The sequence below is a fragment of the Balaenoptera acutorostrata genome, chromosome 3 (assembly GCF_949987535.1).
Source record: "Balaenoptera acutorostrata chromosome 3, mBalAcu1.1, whole genome shotgun sequence".
In the NCBI taxonomy this organism is placed as follows: Eukaryota; Metazoa; Chordata; class Mammalia; order Artiodactyla; family Balaenopteridae; genus Balaenoptera; species Balaenoptera acutorostrata.
In genome coordinates, this window is record NC_080066.1 from 117486361 (window position 1) to 117510099 (window position 23739).

Below are 23739 nucleotides of genomic sequence, written 5' to 3' on the forward strand. Positions count from 1 at the left end.
ATAATGTGCTTTACATAGCTATAAAATACCTCTTGTAGATATTTCATATAAATGGATACATGATGTTTGTGACTGGTTTCTTTCATTTACCATGTTTCTAAGGTACATCCACACTGTAGCACATGTCAGTACTTCATTCCTCTTTATGGCTAAATACCATTATGTGGATATACCGCATTATGTTTATCCATCTGAATAATGCTGCCATAAATATTCATGTAAAAGTTTTTGTGCAGACATACATTTTCATTCCCCTTGGGTATATACCTAAAAGTGGAACTTCTGGTCATATTCAATGATTTACTGTTTGATGAGCTGCCAGATCATTTTCCACAGTGGCTGCACCATTTCACATTCCTACTAGCAGTATATGAGGGTTCAGATTACTCTGAATCCTAGCCTACAGTTGTTATTACCTGACTTTTTGATTCTAGCCAACCTAATGGGTGTGAAGTGGTATCTCACTGTGATTTTGATTTCCATTTCTCTGATAATGATGTCGAACATTTTTTCAGGTACTTACTGATCATCTGTATATCTTCTTTGGAAAAATGTTTATTCCGATCCTTTGGCCATTTTTAAATTGGGTTGCCTTCTAATTATTGATTTGGATGAGTTCTTTGTATATTTTAGATACAAGTCCCTTATCACATATATGACTTGCAATTATTTTCTCCAATTCTGTGGGTTATCTTTTCACTTTGTTAATGGTGTCCTTTGATGCACAAAAGTTTAAATTTTGATGAAGTCCAATTTATTTATTTTCTTTTGTTGCTCATGTTTTAGTGTCATATCTAAGAATACCTTTTGTTAGTTATGTCTCAATAAAGCTGGAAAAAAAGAATCCACTGCCAAATTCAAGGTCATAAAGATTTACCCCTATATTGTCTTCTAAGAATTTTACAATTTTAGCTCTTACATTTAGGTCTTTGATCCATTTTGAGTTAATTTTTGTATACAGTGTGAGGTAAGATTCCAACTTCATTCTTTTGCTTGCAGCTATCCAGCTACTCCAACACCATCTGTTGAAAGGACTTTCTCCACTGGATGGTCTTGGCACCCTTGTTGAAAATCAGTTGACAACAGACGTGTGGGTTTATTTCTGGAATCTCAATTCTATTTCATTAATTGATATATGTATCCTTAGTGCAAGTAACTCGCTGTTTGGTTAGAGCTGCTTTGTACTAAGTTTTGAAATCAGGAAGTGTGAGTAGTCCTAATTTGTTCTTTTTCAAATGTCCCTTGCTTTTACTAATACTTTTCTAGTTTGTTTTTTTAACAGGACATATATTTATAACATTTCTTTACACTTTCCAAACCACGTTCACATACATAATCTCAAATGAACTTCATATTATATATCTGTTGGGTAAAAAAGCATACTGCTTTTGACAAATAAGCAAAAGGCCAAGAGAGCTCAAGTAACTCAGTGAAATAGCAGGTTAGATAAGCTATAAAAATACATATTGAATGCTAAAGGTTTATGCATTGGATACTGTGCAAGGACTGGGATTTAAAAAGAAAAACCAGTAAGATGAAAGAGCCTGCCCTATAGGAACTTACAGTCTAGTGCAGTGGTCTTCAATAATTTTGCTCATGTACTCTCTACAAGAATATTGAGAAACTATGTATTAAATTGACAACTACGATGAAAATTGTCATCATAAGTTTAAGCTGTTACAAAAGATACAATTTCCAGTATACTGTATGTTATATCTATATACTTTAAATATATTTTCATCAAAATCTTAGAGCACAAATTTGGCTAATATATATAAAATGTCTGCTATTAATGACAAATCAATCAGCCACATCAAATTCACTTTCTGTTAGAACATGTCTGACTCATAATTTTACAATTTAAATAAACATACTAATACAAATCTCTATGACAAACACCTCACTTCTGAGTTATAATTCTAAGATAGGCAGATTTGGTTCAGGAACTTCAACATGAGTTGGTTGCCGGGATGACATAAAGTACAGCACCTTTCAATATTTCCTGCTTTGCCATTAGAGACACTCTCTCTCAGGAACATGCCCTCTTGAATGAACTGTCCCTTTTTTGGTGCCAAACCTTCCAGGGCAATGTAGGATTCAGGTGAGTAACAGGTATGCCTTTCTTTTACAAAGACGAAGAACAGAAAAGGAGAGGCAAGAGACTGTAGAAGGGTTCTCAGGAATTAATTGTAGTAAAGTTGAGGATCTAGAAACTTATCTCCTCAAAACTAATCTAGCCGACATGCCCCCTAGAATCCTTGGGATAGCCCTAGGATATTCATATCTTCGTTTGAAGATCACTAGTCCAGCGGTCGGTCACAACTGTGAGGAAAATCCAGATCTTTTAAGTCTATGAGTTTAGCACACTCTGACAATACAGTGAATGATAAAACAGTCAAAAATTTTCCAAGTCCCAACTGCTGCTGTCTTTGTAGATGAGATATAAGGCAGAAACAATATCAAACCCATTGTTATGTTGTTGAGTCTCCTAAAATAATGCTTCTAAAATAAGCTAGAAAGAAAAAGAAAACCATTCCTTCCAAATAGAAATAAAATGATATTTGTATAATTTAAAAACAATACCTCCCAACCAAGACCAGCTACAAAATCTTCATATGCTTGACTTCCTCCTGTATTGGTGAGAATGGAATGTTTGTCTTCTTGTCCTTCAGCAACATAAAATACTGCAATCTTGTGCGTCTCTCGGCTATAAAACAAAAGATTTCACCATTCACTTAATCATTAATTTATCCATTCATTCATCCAATAATTAACTTCTAAATATGTGGCAATAAAAAGATGAAAATGAATTAAACCTTATAATCTACTAAGGGAAACAAGTAATTATAAGTAAAAAATTATAAAAGTTACAAAATTGCACTCGGAACAGAAGAAAAGGATGATTACTTCTGACTGAGAAACAGAGAGAAACTTAAAGGAGAAGGTAATATTAAGCTGGGTGAAGGTAAGTAAGATTTGACAAATTAAGGAGAGAAAGTATCAGGAAAGACACACAGGTGTGAATGCACAAAGCATCTGAAGAGCTGCCTGTTGTGCAATGTGGCTGAATCCCAGAGTTAAAAGGACTGTGTTTTAGAAATAAAATCAAGGAGGAGTACAGAGATGAGTGAGAAATGATCCATTTCTCCAAAGTACTTATAAGAAATGTATACACAAATATTATAAAACTGTATGGAGTAACTGACAAGTTATTAGACATTTTAGTTTTAGGTCTCCCTAAAATTAAAAATGCTCATAAAAGCAAATTTCTTGTATGAAATTTGGCTTTCCAAGCTAACTAGAAACTAAACAATGACCCAAGCAAACAACAACCACCAATGTACTTTTGATTCAAAGACACAAAGTAGAAAGTAAAAGAAATAGACGAAGATGCTATGCAAACAGTAACCAAGAGGGCCAGCGTAGCTATATTAATATTAAACTTGTAAATAAAAATGTTATAGGTAGTTCACAGAGAGACATCCTGGGGTGGAGTGGGGGTTGGTTTGGGTAGGTGGGGTTCCTTTTTCCTTTCTGTGTATGTCATTAATCTGACAATTCTCACTCCTCCCCACTGGCCTGTCCCCATTCCTCGTATTTGTACGGTTCAAGCAATAAAGACACTCATTTCAGGAAAAAAAAAGTTATAAAAGATAAAGATATATTTCATAATGTTAAAGGTCCTTATAACAGGAAGATATGAAAATTAAAAACATATGCACCCAACAACAGAGCTTCAAAATACATGAAGCAAAATCAGACAGAATTGAAGGCAGAAATAGCTATTTCTATAATCATAGCTGGAGACTTCAATACCTCACTTTCAATAATGGACAAACAACTAAGAGAATATCAACAAGGAAACAGAAGACTTGAATAATAGTATATACATACCTAAAGAACACTCCACCCAACAGTAGCAGAAAAACACATTCTCCTCAAGCAAACCTCGAATATCTTTCAGGATAGACCATATGGTAGGCCACAGAACAAGCCTCAATACATTTGAAATAACTGAAACCATGCAAAGTATGTTTTCTAATCACAATAGAATAAAATTAGAAATCAATAAAAGAAGAAAATTTACAAATATGTAGAAATGAAAAGATGTACTCCTAAATAAGTGATAAGTCAAAGAATAAATCTCAAGGGAAATTAGAAAAAAAAACTTAGAGATGAATGAAAATGAAAATATAATACAACAAAACTGATGGCATGCAGGTAAAGCAGGGCTCATTGGTAAATTTATGGACATAAATGCCTATATTAAAAAAAAGAAAAAGATCTCACATCAAAAACTAAACCTTCCACCTTAAGAAACTAGAAAAAGAAGAGCAACTAAACTCAAAGCAAGCAGAAAGAGGACAATAATAAAGACTAGTGTGGAAATAAATGAAACAGAACAGAAAAACAGGAGAAAAATTTTAAATTGGTTCTTTGAGATGTTAAACAAAATCAACCTATAGCCAGAATGAGCAAGAAAAAAAAGACTCAATTTACTAAAATCAGGAATGAAAGGAGAGACATCACTACATACCGTATAGAAACAAAAAGGATTATTAAGGAATACTATCAACAATTGTATGCCCAAAATTAGATAATTAGATTAAACAGACAAATTCTTAGAAAGACACAAATTATTAAAACCAACTCAAGGGACAATAGGATATCAGAATAGTTCAATAACAACTAAACAAACTGAATTAGTAATCTGATTGAAAAGGAAGTAGTAAAACTACTTCCACTTGCAGATGAGATGATTCTGTGTATAGAAAATCCTAAGGAATCCACTAAAAAGCTATTAGAGCTAATAAATGACTTCAGAAAGGATTCAGGATATAATATCAACATACGAAAATCAACTGTATTTTTATAAACTAACATGAACAATCCAAAAACAAAATTAAGAAAGCTATTTCTTTTATAATAGCATCAAAAATAATAAAATACTTAGGTATATATTTAACAAAAGTACACAACTTATACTCTGAAAGCTACATTGTTGAAAAAAATTGAAGATCTTAAAAAAAATCCCATATTCATGGACTGAAAAACTTAATATTGTTAAGATAATATTTCCCAAATTGATCTACAAATTTAATGCAAGTACTACCAAAGTCCCAGCTCCCTTTTTTTGTAGAAATTGATAAGCTGACCCTAAAATTCACAGGAAAATGCAAAAAATCCCAAACAGCCAAAATAATCTTGAAAAAGAAGAACAAAGTCAGAGGACTCATAATTCCCAATTTTAAAACCTACTACAAAACTACAGCAGTCAATGGACTGTGGTACTACCACAGCAGAAACATATAGCTCTATATGGAATAGAATCTTGGGTCCTGAAATAAACCTTTATGTTTATCATCAATTGCTTTTTGCAACGGTACCAAGCCAATTCAATGGGGAAAAAAATAGTGTTTTCAGCAAACGGTGCTGAGGGAACTGGATATCTACAATGCAGTTGTAGATATCCAATGAAGTTGGATTCTTACCTCATACCATATACAAAAATTAAATTAAAAAGCATCATAGACCTAAAAATAAGGTCTAAAACTATGAAAGTCTCATAAAGAAGTTTACATAACTATAAAATGTCCGTGTAAAAGCTACATGAATGTTCACAGTAGCATTATTCATAACAGCCGGAAAGTGAAACTAATGCAAATGTCCATCAAGAGATGAATGGATAAACAAAATATAGGATATTCACACAATGGAATATTATTCAGGAATAAGAAGAAATGAAGTGCTGACACATCCTGCAACATGGATGAATTTTGAAAATACTGTGCTAAGAAGCCTGCCACAAAAGACCACATATGTTTGATTCCTATTATATGAAATATCCAGAATAGGCAAATCTATAGAGACAGAAAGTAGATTAGTGTTGTCTAGAGATGGGGAGTAGGGGATGATGTTTGGGGGTAATAGAGAGTGACTGGTAATGGGTATGAGGTTTCTTTTTGAAGGAAATATTCTAAAATTAGATTGCTGTGATAGTTGTCTGTGAATATACTAAAAACATGTACACTTTAAATGAGTGAATTTTATGGTATGTGAATTACATCTCAATAAAGCTGTTAGAATTTAAGTTGGAAGTATGACCCACTATGTGTAAATTCTGATCCTGGCAGAAAGGGGACCTCTCAGTGTTCTCAATTTCCTAGGTAAAGGGCTATCAGCTAGAACTCATAAATCACAATTTATAAAATTGAGAAGAGTTGCATAGAAATGTTCACCTAATACTATATAAATCAAAAAGAGAAATACATGAGCCATATAGGAAAAATTAGAAAATAAATCTTTAAAATGCAAAAGTAAAAGTGAAATCACCTTTATATTATCTGTCCTTTTTAAAATTTGAAAAAGCAGAGTTTAGCTGCTCTTTTATATCAAATTTTAATTTTTCAACATTCTTTCTTATTTTTCTACTTACTAATAACTACTTCTACTAAATGCTTGGTATATATTGATTGCCATTAGATTAGTATGTACAACAGTGAATGAGGTAAAAAGATTAGAAAAAATGAGATTACTGAACTTGCAGCCATAAATATTCCACACTATGTCCAGTACTGGCAAAATATTATGAGCTTACTACTGGAAAATTCAAAGTGAAATATGCTAAGTTATAAGCACTTCTGATTCCCTGTATATACATTGCAACAGAAATAATAATACAAATAATTTGGAGATTTGAAATTTAAAAATCTGATGGTTCAACAATGAGGAATAGGAATCAGTTAATCTAGTCAAAGAAAACAAAGGATCTATAAATGGTCTGGAGAGATAAGACTATAAAGAAAGTAACTTTTCATTTTCTTCCACCCTAATCCTCCAGACAAGTAATCAGGTTTGTTTCCAGGTTCTTGGCTTAAGAAGAAGCTCAAAGTTACCTTACTGTCACATAATTAGAATGAATTTTTATCTGAACCCAATATGTTAGAAAAAGAAAGGAAACTTGTTTTCATTATTTAATTTGTTTAAAAAAGCAAAATAAATGTCATGTGTTCATGTGGTGTACAATATCAAAAAGAAAACCTATGCTGTCTCAAGGAAGATGTCCTTCATATATTCCAGGTACATATGAGAATGGGAGTAGTTTAGCAGGAGCCAAGAAGTAGAAAAGCATAAGGTAATGTGAAGAAACCATGAATAGCCAAGACTGGCTGGTATGGCCTGAGTTCTAGACTAAGGAGTCTGGTCAGGCACTGGGAAGTCACTAATGAATAAAATAAAAATTTTACTTTAGAAAAATTATTCTCGTGGTGAATACTGTCTAGATGGTGAAGAGTTAGAAGATGAGAGAGTTGTTTTAACTCTCTCCGAAAGAAGTAATAAGGACATGAATCAAGAAGTTGGGAGCAGGAAAAGCAAAGAAGAGATAGAAGTGAGAAATAATAAGAAGAAAGAACTGACATAATGATAAATACTAAGGGCAAGGGAAAGGAAATGGTCAAGTGTGGGTGACACTGAAATGGTACTTCTAAATATAATGGAGAAAATTAGGAGGAGGATGTTACTTGGGAAAGAACTGATGACCTGCAAACAGAAGTAAGGAGGCAGGTAAAAAATTGTAATAAGCAGCTACAAAATCATGACTGAGAATTAAGAGATAGGAGTACATGGACAGAAAAGAATGGGGTTGAGAAGATATGAGAGATATCCCAGTGAGAAGGAAAACTATGTTAGGGGAGAAGGCAGCAGAAAATGAGCCAGTGAAGACAAACTAGAAATAACTAGTTTAGCAGGAGCCAAGTAGAAAAATATTAGGTAATGTAAAGAAACCATAAATAGCCAAGATTGGCTGGTATGGCCTGAGTTCTAGACTAAAGAGTCTGGTCAGCCATTTGGAAGTCACTAAGGAATAAAATAAAAATTTTACTTTAGAAAGTTTTACTTTAGAACAAAGTAATTTAACATGACGTTAGAAGCCAGGGGAAAAGAACATTTTAAAGAGAGAACAGACAACAGTACTGAACTTTTAGGGGATATAATACTCAGAAGTTTGTAGGGCAGAAACTATTCTGTATTATATTGTAATGAGTATACATGTCATTATACATTTGTTAAAACTCATACAATGTACAACACCAAGAGTGAATCTAATATAAACTTCAGTTAATAATAATATATAAATATTGGCTCATCAATTTTAACAAATGTACCATACTGACACAAGATAAAAAAAATAGGGGTAACTATGTATAGGGGGAAAGAGGGTATGTAGGAATGCTCTGTATTTTGCAATTGATTATTTTGTAAATCTAAAACAGCTGTAATTTTTTTAAGTGCCTATTCAATTAATTAAATTTAATTAATTAGATAAATCAAGGAGGCTGGAGAGGATGGAGAAAACTTTAGACTTGATGGTCAGGATACTAACCTTCAAAAGGATAGTTTCAGTAGAGCAGTAGAGGTCTGAGGACACATGGTGAGCAAGACAGCAAAAGAGGTATGATTTGTGCCTCCAATGACTTTGGTACCATCTAGTACCAAAGATAAATTATTATGGGGAAGAATTAGGATATGAGAACTCAGAGACTAGTTAGAGGGTTTTAATTTTACAACTGTCTTGGAAAGAATATCTACGAAATAATAATAATATTAATACAGTGTGATAAATACTATGACAGGAAAGTGTTATAGGGATCTGTGACAGCCCATAGAAGGATATCCAAACATAGGGTGGAAGGAACTGGGGAGGAAGGTAAAGGGTTAGCGGTAGCTTAGGGAAAGGCTTTTCAGAAAAAATGATGTTTAAGCTAAGACTAAAACAATGGACAGGATCTACACTCAGCAAAAAATTTAGAGCATAAGACTATTTCATTGTTAAATAATAAACAATAAAACTCAGACAGATAACATTCAATTCTAGAAGAAAAAGAACAATATAAAGCTTATAAACAAGAAATAACAGTAATTAAAGAGTTAAAAAACAGAACATAATAGAATATGATAAATGAGAAACTGTTTCTTTGAAAAGATTAAGTAGATTATTTGCATCCAAAAAAAAAAAAGCCCACTGTAATGGCGGTGCATAATTCATTTACAAATATAGCTTAAAAGTTAAAAAACGTTTTAAAAGAGACCATAATTACAATAATTTGTTATTTAATACACAATACAAAAAAGAAGGAAATTGTAACACCAATAACCTAAAATGTGAGGGAAGAAGTAAAAGTATAAAGGTTCTGTATGCTGTATATAAAGCAAATACTAATAGAAAAGGAAATAAACAGCAATACAGTAATAGCTGGGGGTTTTAGTATCCCACTCTCAATAATGGACAGATTATCCAGACAGAGACTCAAAAAGGAAACAGTGGATTTGAACAACACTATATACCTAACAGACATACACAGAACATTGTGTCCAACAGCAGCAGAATATACACTTTTCAAGTGCACACAGAACATTTTCTAGGATAGATAACGTGTTAGGATGCAAAACAAGTCTCAACAAATTCAAGAAGCTAGAAGTTATATCAAGGATCTTTTCCAAACACAATGGAATTAAAGTAGAAATCAATAACAAGAGAAAAGCCAGAAAGTTCACAGACACATAGAAATTAAACGACACACTCCTGAACAACCAATGGATCAAAGAAGAAATCAAAAGGGAAATTTAAAAAATATCTTGAGACAAACAAAAATAGAAATACACACTGAAAGTATGAAATATAGCAAGTTCCAAGAGGGAAGTTTGTAATGATAAACACGTACATTAAGAAAAAGAAAGATCTCAAACAGCTTAACTTTATACCTAAAGGAACTAGAAAAAGAAGAATAAACTAATCCCAAAGTTAACAGAACAGGGGAAATAATAAAGATTAGAGCATAAATAAATAAAATAGAGAATAGGAAAACAGAAAATATGAAGCAAACCAACAGTTGGTTCTTTGAAAAGATAAACCAATTGAGAAATAAATGGTATTGGGAAAACTGGACATTCACGAGCAAAAGAATTAAACTGGACCCTTGTCTTACACCACTCACAAAAATTAACTTGAAATGGATTAAAGACTTAAATCTAAGACCTGAAACCGTAAAACTCCTCAAATGAAAATAAAGGGTAAGCTCCTGGACATTGGTCTTGTCTATGATTTTATGGATATAACACCCAAAGCTCAAGCAACAAAAACAAAAACAAAAATAAACAAGTGGGATTACATCAAACTAAAAAGCTGCACAGCAAAAGAAAGGATAAACAAAATGAAAAGGTAACCGACAGAGTGGAAGAAAATATTTGCAAATTACATTTCTGATAATATAAGAAACTCATACAACTCAATTGCAATAAAACACTTATAATACAATTAAAAAATGGGCAAAGGACATGAATAGACATTTTTCTAAAAATGATATTCAAATGGCCAAGAGGTACATGAAAAAGTACTTAACATCACTAGTCATCAGGAAAATGGAAATGAAAAACCACACTGAAATATCACCTCATACCCAGTAGAATGGCTATTATCAAAAAGACAAGAGATAAGTGTTGGAGGGGATGTGGAGAAAAGGGAACCCTCGTGCTCTGTTGGTGGGAATGTAAACTGGTGCAGTCAACTCTGGAAAAAGTATGGAGGTTCCTCAAAAAATTAAAAATAGAACTACCACGTGATCCGGCAATCCCACTTCTGGGAATATATCCAAAGCAAATGAAAATATTAACTGGAAAAGATATCTGCACCCCTGTGTTCACAGCAGCATTATTTACAATAGCCAAGGTATGGAAACAATCTAAGTGCCCACAGATGGATGAATGGATTAGGAAAATGTGGTATTCACAACGGGATTCAACCATAAAAAAGAAGGAAATCCTGGCATTTGTGACAACATGGTTGAACCCTGAGGGCATTATGCTAAGAGAAATAAGTCAGACAGAGAAAGACAAATATTGCATGTTCTCACTTATATGTGAAATCTAAAAAGTCTAGATTCACAGAAACTGAGATCAGATTGGGCGGAGGATGGGTAAAGGGGGTCAAAGGGTACAAATTTCCAGCTATAGGATGAAAAAGTTTGGGGGTGTAATGTACATTACAGTTACTGTAGTTAACAATACTGTATTGTATATTTGAAAGTTGCTATGAATGGATTTTTACAGTTCTCACAACAAAAACTGTAACTAAGTGAAGTGATGATGTAGTAACTAACATTGTGGTGGTAATCATTTTGCAATATATAAAAAATCATTATGTTTAAACCTTAAACTTACATGATGTTATATGTCAATTATATCTCAATACAGCTAGGGGTCAAAAAAACCTTTGAAGGGATGACATGGGAATACAGAAATTAATTATATATATAAAAAAAAGAAAAAGAAAAGCCCTCCAAAACTGAGAAAAGGAATGTAGCAGAGAATTATGACACCATGTATGAATCTCTACTAAATATCTTTTGAAATCTCAGTGAAATTGAGTTTTGTACAAAAAAAAAAACAAAAAACAAACCCTGAAATGGACCTAAGAGGTAAAAGAAAAACTGAAAAGACTAATAATGATGAAACAAATGGAAATAATTTGAAATTCTACTAATTCTTCCAAGTTTTCAAATAGATAATATTCATTTTATGAAGCTGGCTGTAATGTTAATTCTGAAAACATTAGAACAGGCAAAAAATTAACTATAAAATATTCTAATAGATGAACCATGCCCTAATTAAAAATGAAATTCTAATAAATTTAACCCAACAGGAAGTCAAAGGACCCAGTAAGGTTTATCCCAAGAATGCAAGAATTATTTAATATTAGCAATCTAGTTAATATACATCAACTAGTTAAGAAAGCAAAAGCTGAATATAAAAATATATAAAAACCTGAATAGGTGCTGAAAAGGATTCTGATAACATTTAACAACCTTTCATTATGAAATTTCCTAGAAAACAGGCTACTTTCTCAGAATGATAAAAATGATCTATTTCAAACTAACAACCAATATTTTACTTAAGTATGAAACAGAAGAGTCATTTCCATTAAAAGCAGAAAAGACAAGGATGGCCACTCTTCCTATAACTATTTAACACTGTAGTGTAAGTTTTAGTCAGTGCAATCAGACATGATGATATAAGAAAATAACGGCATAACTTTTCGAAAAGAGATGACTTGCAGAAAATGATTATATACCTAAGCAAATCCTAAGAGTGAGACAACTATAAAATGTTTAAAATCAACAAGAGAGGGACTTCCCTGGTGGCGCAGTGGTTAAGAATCTGCCTGCCGGAGATCAGCTCGGTGCTTTGTGACCACGTAGAGGGGTGGGATAGGGAAGATGTAAGGGAGACGCAAGAGGGAGGAGATATGGGGATATATGTATATGTATAGCTGATTCACTCTGTTATAAAGCAGAAACTAACACACCATTGTAATTATACTCCAATAAAGATGTTAAAAAAAGGGAAAAAAAGAAAAAAAGAAAAAAAAAGAAAAGAGAAATAAGACTTAAAATAAAATTGAAATAATAAAATTAGTATATTTAATCAAAAAAAAAAAAAAAGAATCTGCCTGTCAATGCAGGGGACACGGGTTCGAGCCCTGGTCCACGAAGCTCCCACATGCCATGGAGCAACTAAGCCCATGCGCCACAACTACTGAAGTCTGTGCTCTGCAACAAGCCACCACAATGAGAAGCCCGTGCACCGCAAGGAAGAGTAGCCCCGCTCGCCACAACTAGAGAAAGCCTGCGCACAGCAACAAAGACCCAATGTAGCCAAAAATAAATAAATAAATTTATTAAAAAAAAATCAACAAGAGAATTCATAAAAGTACTTGGATACAAAATATAACGGGGGGAAAGATTCTATTCAGAATAGCAACACAAAAGTAAAACACTCCTAAAGGTAATGTCTGGGTATCAGAATAAATAAAAAACACTCCATGATTGTGAAAAGGAAGAATGATGATAATAATGTGTTTATTCTTCCCATAGGAAAGTTTTATTGCAAATCAAATCAAAATAGCAATGGGATTTTTTTTTCTGGAAAACAACAGCATAATTCTAATCAATAACATGTTTCTGGAAGAAAAAACAGGTGAGAACATGTAAGAAAAGAAGAATGTGTGTGGGTGGGGTGAGGAAGAAGACTGAGCCTATCAGATACTAAATTATAAAGCTACAATAAATTAAACAGTAACATCTCCACAAAATTGATAGACCAATCAATAGAAATGAACAGATAGCTTTGCAACAGCTTAATATTTGATAAAGACAATATCAAATCAATGGGAAAGATATGGATTATTTAACAAATTATAGAAATAGACTATTTTCCAACATTCAAGGTGGTTCCATTTCTCATTCCATAAATCAAAATGCATTCCAGAAGGAATAAAGAATTAAATATAAAATAATTACCACTCTAACCAAATACTTAAAAATCTAGAAGGAAATGTAACAATGTTTAATTGATTTCAAGACAGAACTCTCTAAGCACAGCAAACAATTGAAGAAATTAAAAAAAAAAGATTGAGAGATATAATTACTACATAAAAATGGGTTGTTAAACAACCTGAAGTTGTTGAAAACTGAAAGCCAAACGACTAACTAGGAGAACTCCCACGATATATACAAAAGTTAATCCTTAACACATACACATACGTAAAACAGCTCTTACAATTAAGAAAAATTCCTAAATAGAAAAACAGAAAAAGGACACTAAGAGAATTTAGAATTTTTTTACAAATATATGAAAAATATTAACTTCACTAGTAATTAAAAACTATAAATTAATGAGATACCATGATTTGCCCCTCAAATGATAAAGGTTAAGAAAATGTCATCAATATCTTTTGCTGGACAGGCTGAAGTTATACAACGTTGGTAGGATTAGAAATCAGTACTTAATGGAAAGCAATTTTATAATATATATGGCCCGAAATAAGTCTTTATGCTTTGACCTAATAATTCTATTTCTAGGAATCTATTCTAGGGCAAGAAATTAAAAACAACTCAAATGTCCAAAAATCATAGAACTTGGTGCCATAGAACTTTTTTTGAAGAATATCGAAATGGCTGAGAAAATGCTAATATAGCATTTCCTAAAAGACATAACTTACTATACATTACTATGATTCCAGTTTTGTAAAACAAACAAAAATCATACATATGTCTATCAAAAAGAAAGACTGAAAATATATAAAGAAATGCTAACAAGTCTTATGAATAACAATAGTTTTATTTTTCTGTTTTGTATTTTCTATAATAACCAAAGAAATTATACATTATTTTAAAAAATTATTCTGAGAAAAGCTGAAAACAACAAAAACCAGTTAGGAATGACAGGAAATGAATAAAAAATTATATTTTTCTATAAATTTGGTAGTAAAAGGCATGAAAGGGATGTACTATAGCTTGAAAGGATAGTAACTGAGGAAAGTTTTGTTTTGTTTTGTTTTAAAGACAGATAACAAACATGCTTATGGTAAGAGAAGTAAGTAGAAATACAAGATAAAGAAGGGATAACTTTTTGAAGATCCTACAGCAGGCTGAGAAAGTAGGAAGCAGAAGTATAGAAAGAAAAAAAGGCTTTTCTGATGCGGAAAGTGAGCAAGAGAAGATGGCTCAATACAGAAAATTTTAAAAGACAAAGATGTAATAAGGCCTATTTGTTTTGATGTGGGAAAGGTCTGAATCATCTTCACTTTGCATTCCTGTAGAATAGTGATGGCAGGGTGAATGGCCTGTTACAAACTAGTTTCCCAATCGTCAGAATCACTGGATTTAATTAATGAACATATGTGACTAACCTGTGTTAAAATTTGAGTGTGTGGAGGAAGAAGAAAGGTTAAGAACTACTGTTATAGCAGATTGTCTTTCACATAGGTCAAACCTTTGAACTGAATTCTTATGAAGTTAGAGGAGAGATGACCTTTTGACTATAATGCCGGGCTTGAGGAACAAAGAAGTGGTTTATAACAATTACTCTGAGAAGTAAAAGTGAACAAGGGATAAAAAATTTGCCAAACAGCAGAGATGGCATTGTTAAAGTAAAGGTGCATGAATATACAGTAACTCTATATCACACTGGTTTGATAATTTTCTCTAGTAATGTACTGCTGCCCAGGAGTAGAGAAAGCAGATGTTAGGAATGATTCTGATTAGAGAAATGGTTATGGAAATATATATATATATATATATATATAAACTTAAGCAGAAGAACAGTTTTGAGGGTGCAAGATAAGGCATTTTAAAAATGGTTGACAATATGTGAGTTTGCTGGACAGAAAGGTAAGCGGAATCAGAGCTGGGTGGACAAACTGACTGTGGGAACAGGAAGAGCAAAAAACTGAAGACAAAAGTATAAAACACCAGTCGAGTGTTTATTATTTATAAACAATCCAAAGATACCAAACATTTAAATGCAGCTGTACGTTTTTCTAAAAATGTTATTTCTAAGGTATATATAAATGAAAAACAGTTTCTGCTCAGAAAGTTATAATTCAACAATACAGTATTATTCACACATGAACAGAGAAATAGCTGACAGGTGCCAGAGATAAACCTGAAAATTTCCCAACAACTTACCACTGTCTTGAGTCCAAGTTCCTAAGTTCTCTAAGTAGTTTTTCATTTTTCTTCAGGAGATGAAAGCTCCTCCTAAATAGAGAGATTTATAAACATTTTCATCACGTTTGCAGTGAATGACATGACAGTCCCGGAAATACTTTCCAGTCTACTCATGCAACTCTTATACTTTTCTTGCCTTTTCATACTTCTAACACAAAGGAGAACAGACCCTAAAAAAAAATGTAAAGAATATATGTCATTATTTCTACCCAGGCCCTCATACATTTCTGCTAGTGGATCATAATCTACTGGCCACTTAAATGTTTCCTTGCAGATGCTGTGAGTTTCCCAAACTCATATTCAGGAAAATGGATAAAAATACTTATAGGTTCCTTCTCAAGAGTTTCATAAAAATATGTGAGAAAATTGTTCCTCATGAGAAATAAAATATTCACAAAATCTAAATCATTACCAAATAAGGATGTGTAATCCAGATGTAATTTGTTTTTTTTCTTGTTTTACATTATATGTATTTTTTTACACTACAAAGCAGTGTGTAAATTTTACCAAATACATTATATAGGTGCTAAATTATGTATAAATTATATTCATGAAGTCAGTGCTTGCTGTGGTTAAATATAGCTTCCCATCTTTAATTTTTCTCAAGAGACAATGTATGGACCATTCTACAGCAAAAGAGAGTAGAATGAATTTATATTAGTGGCAATTACCTGTATGTGGACATACCATAAGGCAAATTGTTTTCCTGACATAACATGGCTTTCCCATAAGGCAGAGGATACGCCCTTCTAATAAATGGAAGGGTTTAAACCAAGTAAGATTATAAACACTAGGTAAGCAAGTAGAATTCCAATTCAGTGCTTCACATGCATTTGAATTACTTTAAGATTTATTCATCCAGTGATATCTGAGCTCCCCTTCTACTACAAACTGAACAAAAACAATACATTCAATAATGCTTCTTCTTCCACTTCCCTACAGCTTTTAGTGTCATCGAAATTTTAAAAATCAATTTTAAAGATAAATTTAAAAATATTTTTAATATTTAAAAATATTAATAATGCTTTACATTAGTGTACAATTTTAGTATTTTATATACATTATCTAATTTAATTCTTACCATTATGTGAGGTGGGAGTTATTTCCTCAATTTTCAGACTGTAACCCGAGGCTCAAAGTTTAAGTGACTCTAACCTGCATCTTCTGCTTTAAGTCTTATGCCTTTTCATTTAACTCCTACCTAACTTACTTCAAAACTCTGTGTGTGTATTGCAAGTTTTTAATGAGGTTTTGAAATATGCATAAGAGAAAACAAAATTAAAAAAAATGAAATCCAGATTCTTTTCTTGATTTGATGCTAAATCCTGAGTTAATTTCTCTGATATAAACAAGAAATGATCATATCGCTGTTTGTCTAAAAAAAAAGTTAGGCTTACGTGACATAATAAGAAATATACATTTGGGCTGTGTCCCCAGTTCCTGACACAGAGGTCCTAAAACCCTTGTAATTTCCTGAGTGCTGGAGGTGACAGGAGAGTCTTACACAGACCTCCTAAGACCTTTGAAACTTCCTGGGTAATCAGAGCATCTTTTGTTCTAATAAGGTGACTCTTGGTGGTGTCCTGGATAACTTCAGGCTGGTGCCTCATCACCAGAAAGAGCAAGCCACGATTAGAATCTTGAAACTTTCGGCCCCACATCTGGGGAGAGAGAGGAACTGGAGACTGAGTTAATAATCAATCATGCCTACATGATAAGACCTCCATGAAAATCCCTAAATTATGGGATTTGGAGAGCCTCCAGGTTGGTGAACACATTCAATGTGCTGGGAGGGTGGCACACTGCAACTCCACAGGGACAGAAATTTCCAAACCTGGAATCCTTCCAGACTTTACCCTATGTACCTCTTCATCTGGCTGTTCATCTGTATCCTTTAACTATCCTTTGTAATAAACTGATAAATATAAGTAAATGTTTTACGAATCATTATAGTTAATTTTCAAACCCAAGAAGGGGGTTGTAGGAACCCCTGATTTACAGCCAGTTGCCCAGAAGTATGGGTGACCCAGACCTGCAATTGATGTCTAAAGTGGGGGGCAGTCTTGTTGGTCTGAGCCCTTAACTTGTCTGTGCTAACTCCAGGTATTGTTGAAACTGCTTGGTGTGAAAAACTCACACATTTGGTGTTAGAAGTGTTATAAGAAAAAACAGTTTTTCCTATTAGCTTACATGAAGGTTGGAAAAAACAAGATTTTTTTCAATTATATGAGCTATGAGTTCTAAGTCAGATAGTTATACTAGTCATTATGAAAATGTTAAAGTTAATTTATTACATTAAGTTATCTTTTTATTCCCTTGAAACCTGACTATGACTCAGTAGACTCAAAAAAAAAAAAAAAAAGAAAATCTGCCCACTGGTCAAAGAACTAATTGGTAGGTAAAATTTAGCGAGGGAAAGAACAGAGACTAAAATGCTGATCATAAGATGAATAAGACTAATATTTTTTTAAAAAATGAAAAGTTTCTCCTTTATTCTTACCTTTTGTCCCAGGAATTCATTCCCAATATACTAAGAAGCAATCTGCAATAATAAAATGCTGACTGAGGTTTCTGAGGTGTTGGTTCATCTTGCTCCACAGCTTTCATGTTTAAGTCATTAAAGTGTTTCTCAACAAATTCTTTTTCCTCTGTATGCTGCTTAAGGATAGCGTTAATAACATCATTTTCCTGTTTTTCAGAAATGCACACAGGCTGTGGAGCAGGAATATTAAGTGAGACTCCAGTTCTCTGTAAGCATTCAGGACTAGTTACACCTAAATACTGCAAAAGCTCGTCAAGAACATCTTCTTCATCTCTTATTGTATCCCAAGTTGGTACAGTTTCTCTAAATCTTCTCCTAAACTGGAGGGAAACCCCATCTTTAACTGTTATATCTTCTAAGCATTCATGAGATGTAGAAGGCTCTTCTGGCTTCTCTTGGTGAGACAATGAAAGTATAAGAGATGTAGGTTCTGACAAACCACTTACAAGAGGTGGTCCATACAGGATGGCAGAATCCCATGAATATTTTCCAGAAAGATCACGTACTATAATCCTGACATTTGAATTGGCTGATGCAAGGCCAGCAGATAAACCTCCTCCAGGTATACTCTCTTCAGATCTGATCTGGATACAGGACACTAAGGTTGTATTGTTCAACACAAAGAACTGAATATTTGGACTCTCAAAGAGTTCAGGAGAAAGTTCAGTGCTTTCACTGTAATGATTGTCGTGATTTTCACACACCTGGCTTGTTAACATAGCAGGACCACCACTCATTGGATAATGGCCCAAGTGATTTACCAGATGTGTAATAACAGTGCGGGCAGCTATAGAGATTAATCCTTGTTGCATTTGAGTTTTCACTAGAAATAAAAAATATAATAAGTGAGTGGGAATACTGCTGCTTCCTAGGAAGTCATATAAGAATGAAACATTAGACAACAAATAGGGATTCCATCACATTATCAAAATCACATTCAAATATTTGAGTAAATATTAATATTTTCAATTTAGAGTATGTACTACAAGAATGATAGCAAAGAAGAAGAAAACTGTTCTTTGATGAAGTTTTGTTCATTTTTATAAGAAAGCCCTTTTTGAAATTTTTGCTTATGGATTCATAATTTAAACTGAGGCTCTTAAATGTACATCATACCTTCAAAGAAGGTTCAAAAGTGTTATAAATCACTTGAAATCACTTAGCACCCAGATTAAAAAGTCAATGAAATCCAACTGATAAGTTTCTTATATTATGAGGAGATTCAGAAACATAGTTTGCAGCATGCCTTAAACATCATTTAATTATGGCTTTTATGGATGATGTAAAAGTGTCAGAAAAAAGTGATCTTTCACTAAACTTTAGGAGTCAGGATCAATTTAAACAGTGAGTCAGTGTAGCCAGCATATGCCGAGGAAACTTTATTTTAAAGGAAAAAATATTTTATGGCCTGCTTATTTTTCTAAGGCATTAAAGAGATCAGGAGCATATCTATATGAGTAACTTAAAAAACAAACAAACAAACATAGGAAATGGTAAAAAGAGAAAACTCAAAGAATATAGTAGTAAGAGGCCTGAAGAGGCAAGGTGCCTAATGTCAGGACCTGAAGGAGGAGGAAAAAGGAGGGGAGGGTGGAAGGAAAACAAAGAATACAGAAAGAGAGTAAAGGGAGAAAGGAGGAAGTGGAGATAGACAATAACTTGTCCAAGCCCACTAGCCAAAGACTGCCAGTGTGATTCTACAGAGGGTTGATGTGGAAGCCAGTTATGTAATGAGTGGTGTCAGGAAGTGGGGACAACTGGGTTAACTTGATACTTTTTATCTAGGAGGTGGGAGGAGAGTTGTCATTAGTAAAGACATACTAATCATTCATGTTAGAAGAGGACGTTCAGTTGTGTGTTTGTGTGTGTGTTGATAGTGTTCTTGTCTGTCTTATATACAAGGTTACAGAATAATCATGTCTCTGTATTGTTCTACCACAGTGATATTGTCTGAGCATTGTTTATGTTCTGAAAGTTAATCATTTGGGAATAGTATGGCCTAGCTACCAGAATAAATATAGATTTGAAAATGTCCTGATGATCAAAGTATTACCTACATAAAATAAATTCCTTAATTTCGAGTGCACTTTGTGAGGAATTTCAGTAACTATATAGAATTGTGTAACCACCAACACAATCAATATACAGTAAAATTCTTACATCAAAGGAAGATAAATTTTATTTTATGTAAATTATACCTCAATAAACTCAACTTTAAAAAGTTTATAAGGGAACTAAGTTGTGCACTGCTGATATGATTACTTAAAAAGAGGCAAGAAAGAAGAACAATGTTATATTTTCGAGGCTGTAGCCCTCAAGATTCAGAACCAACACCACTGGGTAAAGGCAAAGAGTTGGAACAAATCAGCTGCTATGCCATTAATACCAATAATATCTTCTCCATTATTCCAACTCTAAAAAAGAACAGTTTTCTGTGGACTTTGGTTGATTTTGAAATGTTATTGAGTGTCAAACTTCTAATCTTCCATAATCAAGTTTTATTTTACATACATGTATATATAAACATTTTTCAGTTTACTTAAAAAGTTCCAATTACATTGAGCTGTTCTTTGATGATAGTATGGCTAGCTCTGAAAATGAGCTATTCAACACTAGATAACAACACTGAATGATTAACCTTAATTCAATCCTACATTTTCAAGACCTATTATGGTAAAGTAAAAAGATATGCCACTGAATGATGAGAAACAGAGGGGTGATTTGAATCTAGTGCCTGCTTTTGCTTCTCTGATTATAGCTTAGATTTTAATGAGTGTTCACACTGTAAGAGGCCTTGCAGATAATCTAGCCAATACTTCTCATTTTGCACTTGAGGGTTCACAGAAGTTCACTGATTACACTTAAAAAATAAATTTAGATTTCAGAAGTAGGTAGAAGCATTTTCTTTCCTAAGCTGCTTCTCTAAATTCAGGATATATATATATTTATATAAAGGTACAGAAACCTCTCAATTTGTTAATTTGGCAGTTAGGTTTATGTAGATTTTTTTTTGAATCGTAAGCTACAGAACATACATATCTTTCTTCTATATATCTCAGATATAAAGAAAACATATGAAATTCTCTAATGTAAAAATTCAAAATGAAATTCTAAAATAACCAGCCTTGTGAGAAAATGCAAAATGAAGATATCGATGCTTCTAAGGCTTTGTGTAACTAGCATTCATTTAAAAAAGTCTATTCAAGGTTGTCTTTTCATATTGTCAGATTAAACAAACCCTACAGCATTTGCAGCAAACCCGTAATTACTGATTATTATGGCATACAAAAGCAGCAAGACATAAAAAGCTGCTGCAATTCACCACACTGTAATAGAACATGCAGAGGAAGTTAATTTTGGCAAATGCTTTAAATATGAGCTTTGCATAATGTGTATAGGTGAAACTATAATTAAGACAGAATGAATTCTTTGGAGCCTCCTTTCACTCTGACCCTGCAAATGATGACTTTTTGCTAATAAGACTACTGCCATTTGACAAAAAGCCAACTTCACTACCTTGCTTTATTCTTTAGTAAATTTAATAATTACAGCTACTCCTGCCAATAATTCTCAAATCAGACTCGTTCAATCCAATACTGAGCTTATTAGGGACACTCTATGTTTAGAAATCTTTGGCCAAAAAAGTACTTGAAGATGATGAAGCATGCCTTAGACAAGGGCACAGTGATTAGCCATTTCTGCCACATTAAAAAAACCCCACAGCATGTAGTCACCACAGACCACAGAATCACCTGCTGCTAGCTCACAGCTGTTCCTAAAAGGTTCTGCATTTATCTGGTCCTTAATTCCTTTAAGAAAGTCCAAAGGGAACAACTTTAATACATTTAGAGAATAGCACCCTACAGAGTATTTGGTATCAATATAAAGCTCATCTGTTTAAAACCTTTACACCTTTCCGTCTTTTACAGTGACTGTTAATGGCACAGTAAATTTTCATGAAATACATTAAAACTTCCCTTTACATAAGTAAACTATTTCACTGTTTAAGAAATACACTATCTTGCCCTGAATCAAACTTTATCATTTTACACCTTTAAAAATGCAAAAAGCAAAGAATATTTTCATATAACTTTGTCTTTAAGTAAAATAAACACTGTATTGTACTATGCCAAATCTAAAGAAATAATTATGTCACCTATATCAATTACTGTCTGAATTATTTTTCCTATATTCCTATTTCACTTGTATATATGTGGTCTAGACAAATTATCAGCTATTTGTGGTCAACCCAAAACCCTAGCCCTATTTCCTTGATGTGTAACTTTATATCTTCACTTGCATTCTATGTCTTCAATCCATTACCACGGCCACATCCTAAATGTTTTAATCATTTATAACTATTCTGCCTTTAAAAATCAAACTCTTCCTTGATAGTTTACTCTTTGACCACAACCTCCTAGTCTAGTGATTTCCCAATTTTGTTTTGTAGAGCCTGGGAGAGGGCTGTTGCAGATGAATGGGAGAGAAGTCAGCAGAATCCCTGCTGCAGCTCTACTTTAAGAAGTTTTACAAAGTGGACTTCCTTGTGAAATTTATTTGAAGAGCTTCCACTGCTTCAAAATTCATTTAATAAACCACTGTCCTAACATACTGATATGCTCAGTGGTTCTCAACCTTGGCTGCATATTAATCACCTGCAAGGTTTTAAAAATCCCAGCAATCCCAGATCAATATTATCAAAATCTCTGTGGATGGGACCAGACATCAGTATTGTAATATGCAGCCAAGGCTGAGAATCACTGTTCTAGTTTGTTATTAACAACCACATCTACTTTCTGACTCACTGCATCACCTCTACTTTCTTCCAGCTTATCACCCATTTCCTAGCATCAGTTCAATCCTTACCAACCCTAGATTCTATAACTAAACCATATATCAATATTCTGAAAGCCATTGTTCCCTTGTATATCTGGCCAGATCCACCTTACTGAATGTTGACTGGTGCAACCAAAACTTTGCAGTTTCCATTTTCTACTGGGCCCTCAGTAACTTCTGTCAGTCCCCTTAATTTACTTCCACCTTCTTCTTTCTGGTCACAGAAGAAGGGCTAATATTAACACCTAATCTTTCCAGCTCACCTCTCAGGAACTTCACTCTATTAATGATCCCCTTACTACCTTCCTTCTCAGCTTATCATTGAGTTTAACTCTGTCTTTAGAACTCCTTTAATCCTGAATAATCTTTTAACTTATCTATTGTTTTATCATTTTTCTTTGCTTTTTTAAAATAAAAAAGTCAAGCTTTTTTAAAGAGCACTTTTGACAGATGGCTCTACTTCCTTAACTTCTGCTTGCTCTTCAACCCACAGCCATCCACTTCTGTCTCCTACTTTTCAGCTGAAACTAAAGTAGATATATTCGTCAGTCTTTTTGTACTTGATATCTCTATCATTTAATACCATTGGCCAGTCTTTAAAAAAATCTTTCTCTTCTCTTCGTTTCTGAGAAACTACTCTCTCCTGGTTTTCCTTCCTTTCCAACTTTTTCTTCTCAGAATACACACACCCATGTAAATACATATTCCTAACAAAGACCCCTCTGCTAAGACCTAGATCTGCATGTACAATCAATTGTCCACTAGATCTCTTCATATGAATATACAACAGGC

The 23739-nt window shown here is 33.2% G+C and overlaps 1 protein-coding gene across 6 annotated transcripts in view; it reads right to left on the reverse strand.

The window, feature by feature from the left end:
- The window catches only part of RALGAPA1 (Ral GTPase activating protein catalytic subunit alpha 1), a 218781-nt gene that overhangs the window by 50274 nt on the left and 144768 nt on the right, over window positions 1-23739 (reverse strand). For all 6 annotated transcript variants that reach the window (XM_057542898.1, XM_007180713.2, XM_007180722.2 and 3 more), the window contains 3 exons: window positions 18070-18934; window positions 15528-15599; window positions 2584-2707 (listed from right to left, as the gene is read on the reverse strand). In XM_057542898.1, the coding sequence (XP_057398881.1) occupies window positions 2584-2707; window positions 15528-15599; window positions 18070-18934 (1061 nt within the window). The remainder of the gene's footprint in view (window positions 1-2583; window positions 2708-15527; window positions 15600-18069; window positions 18935-23739) is intronic.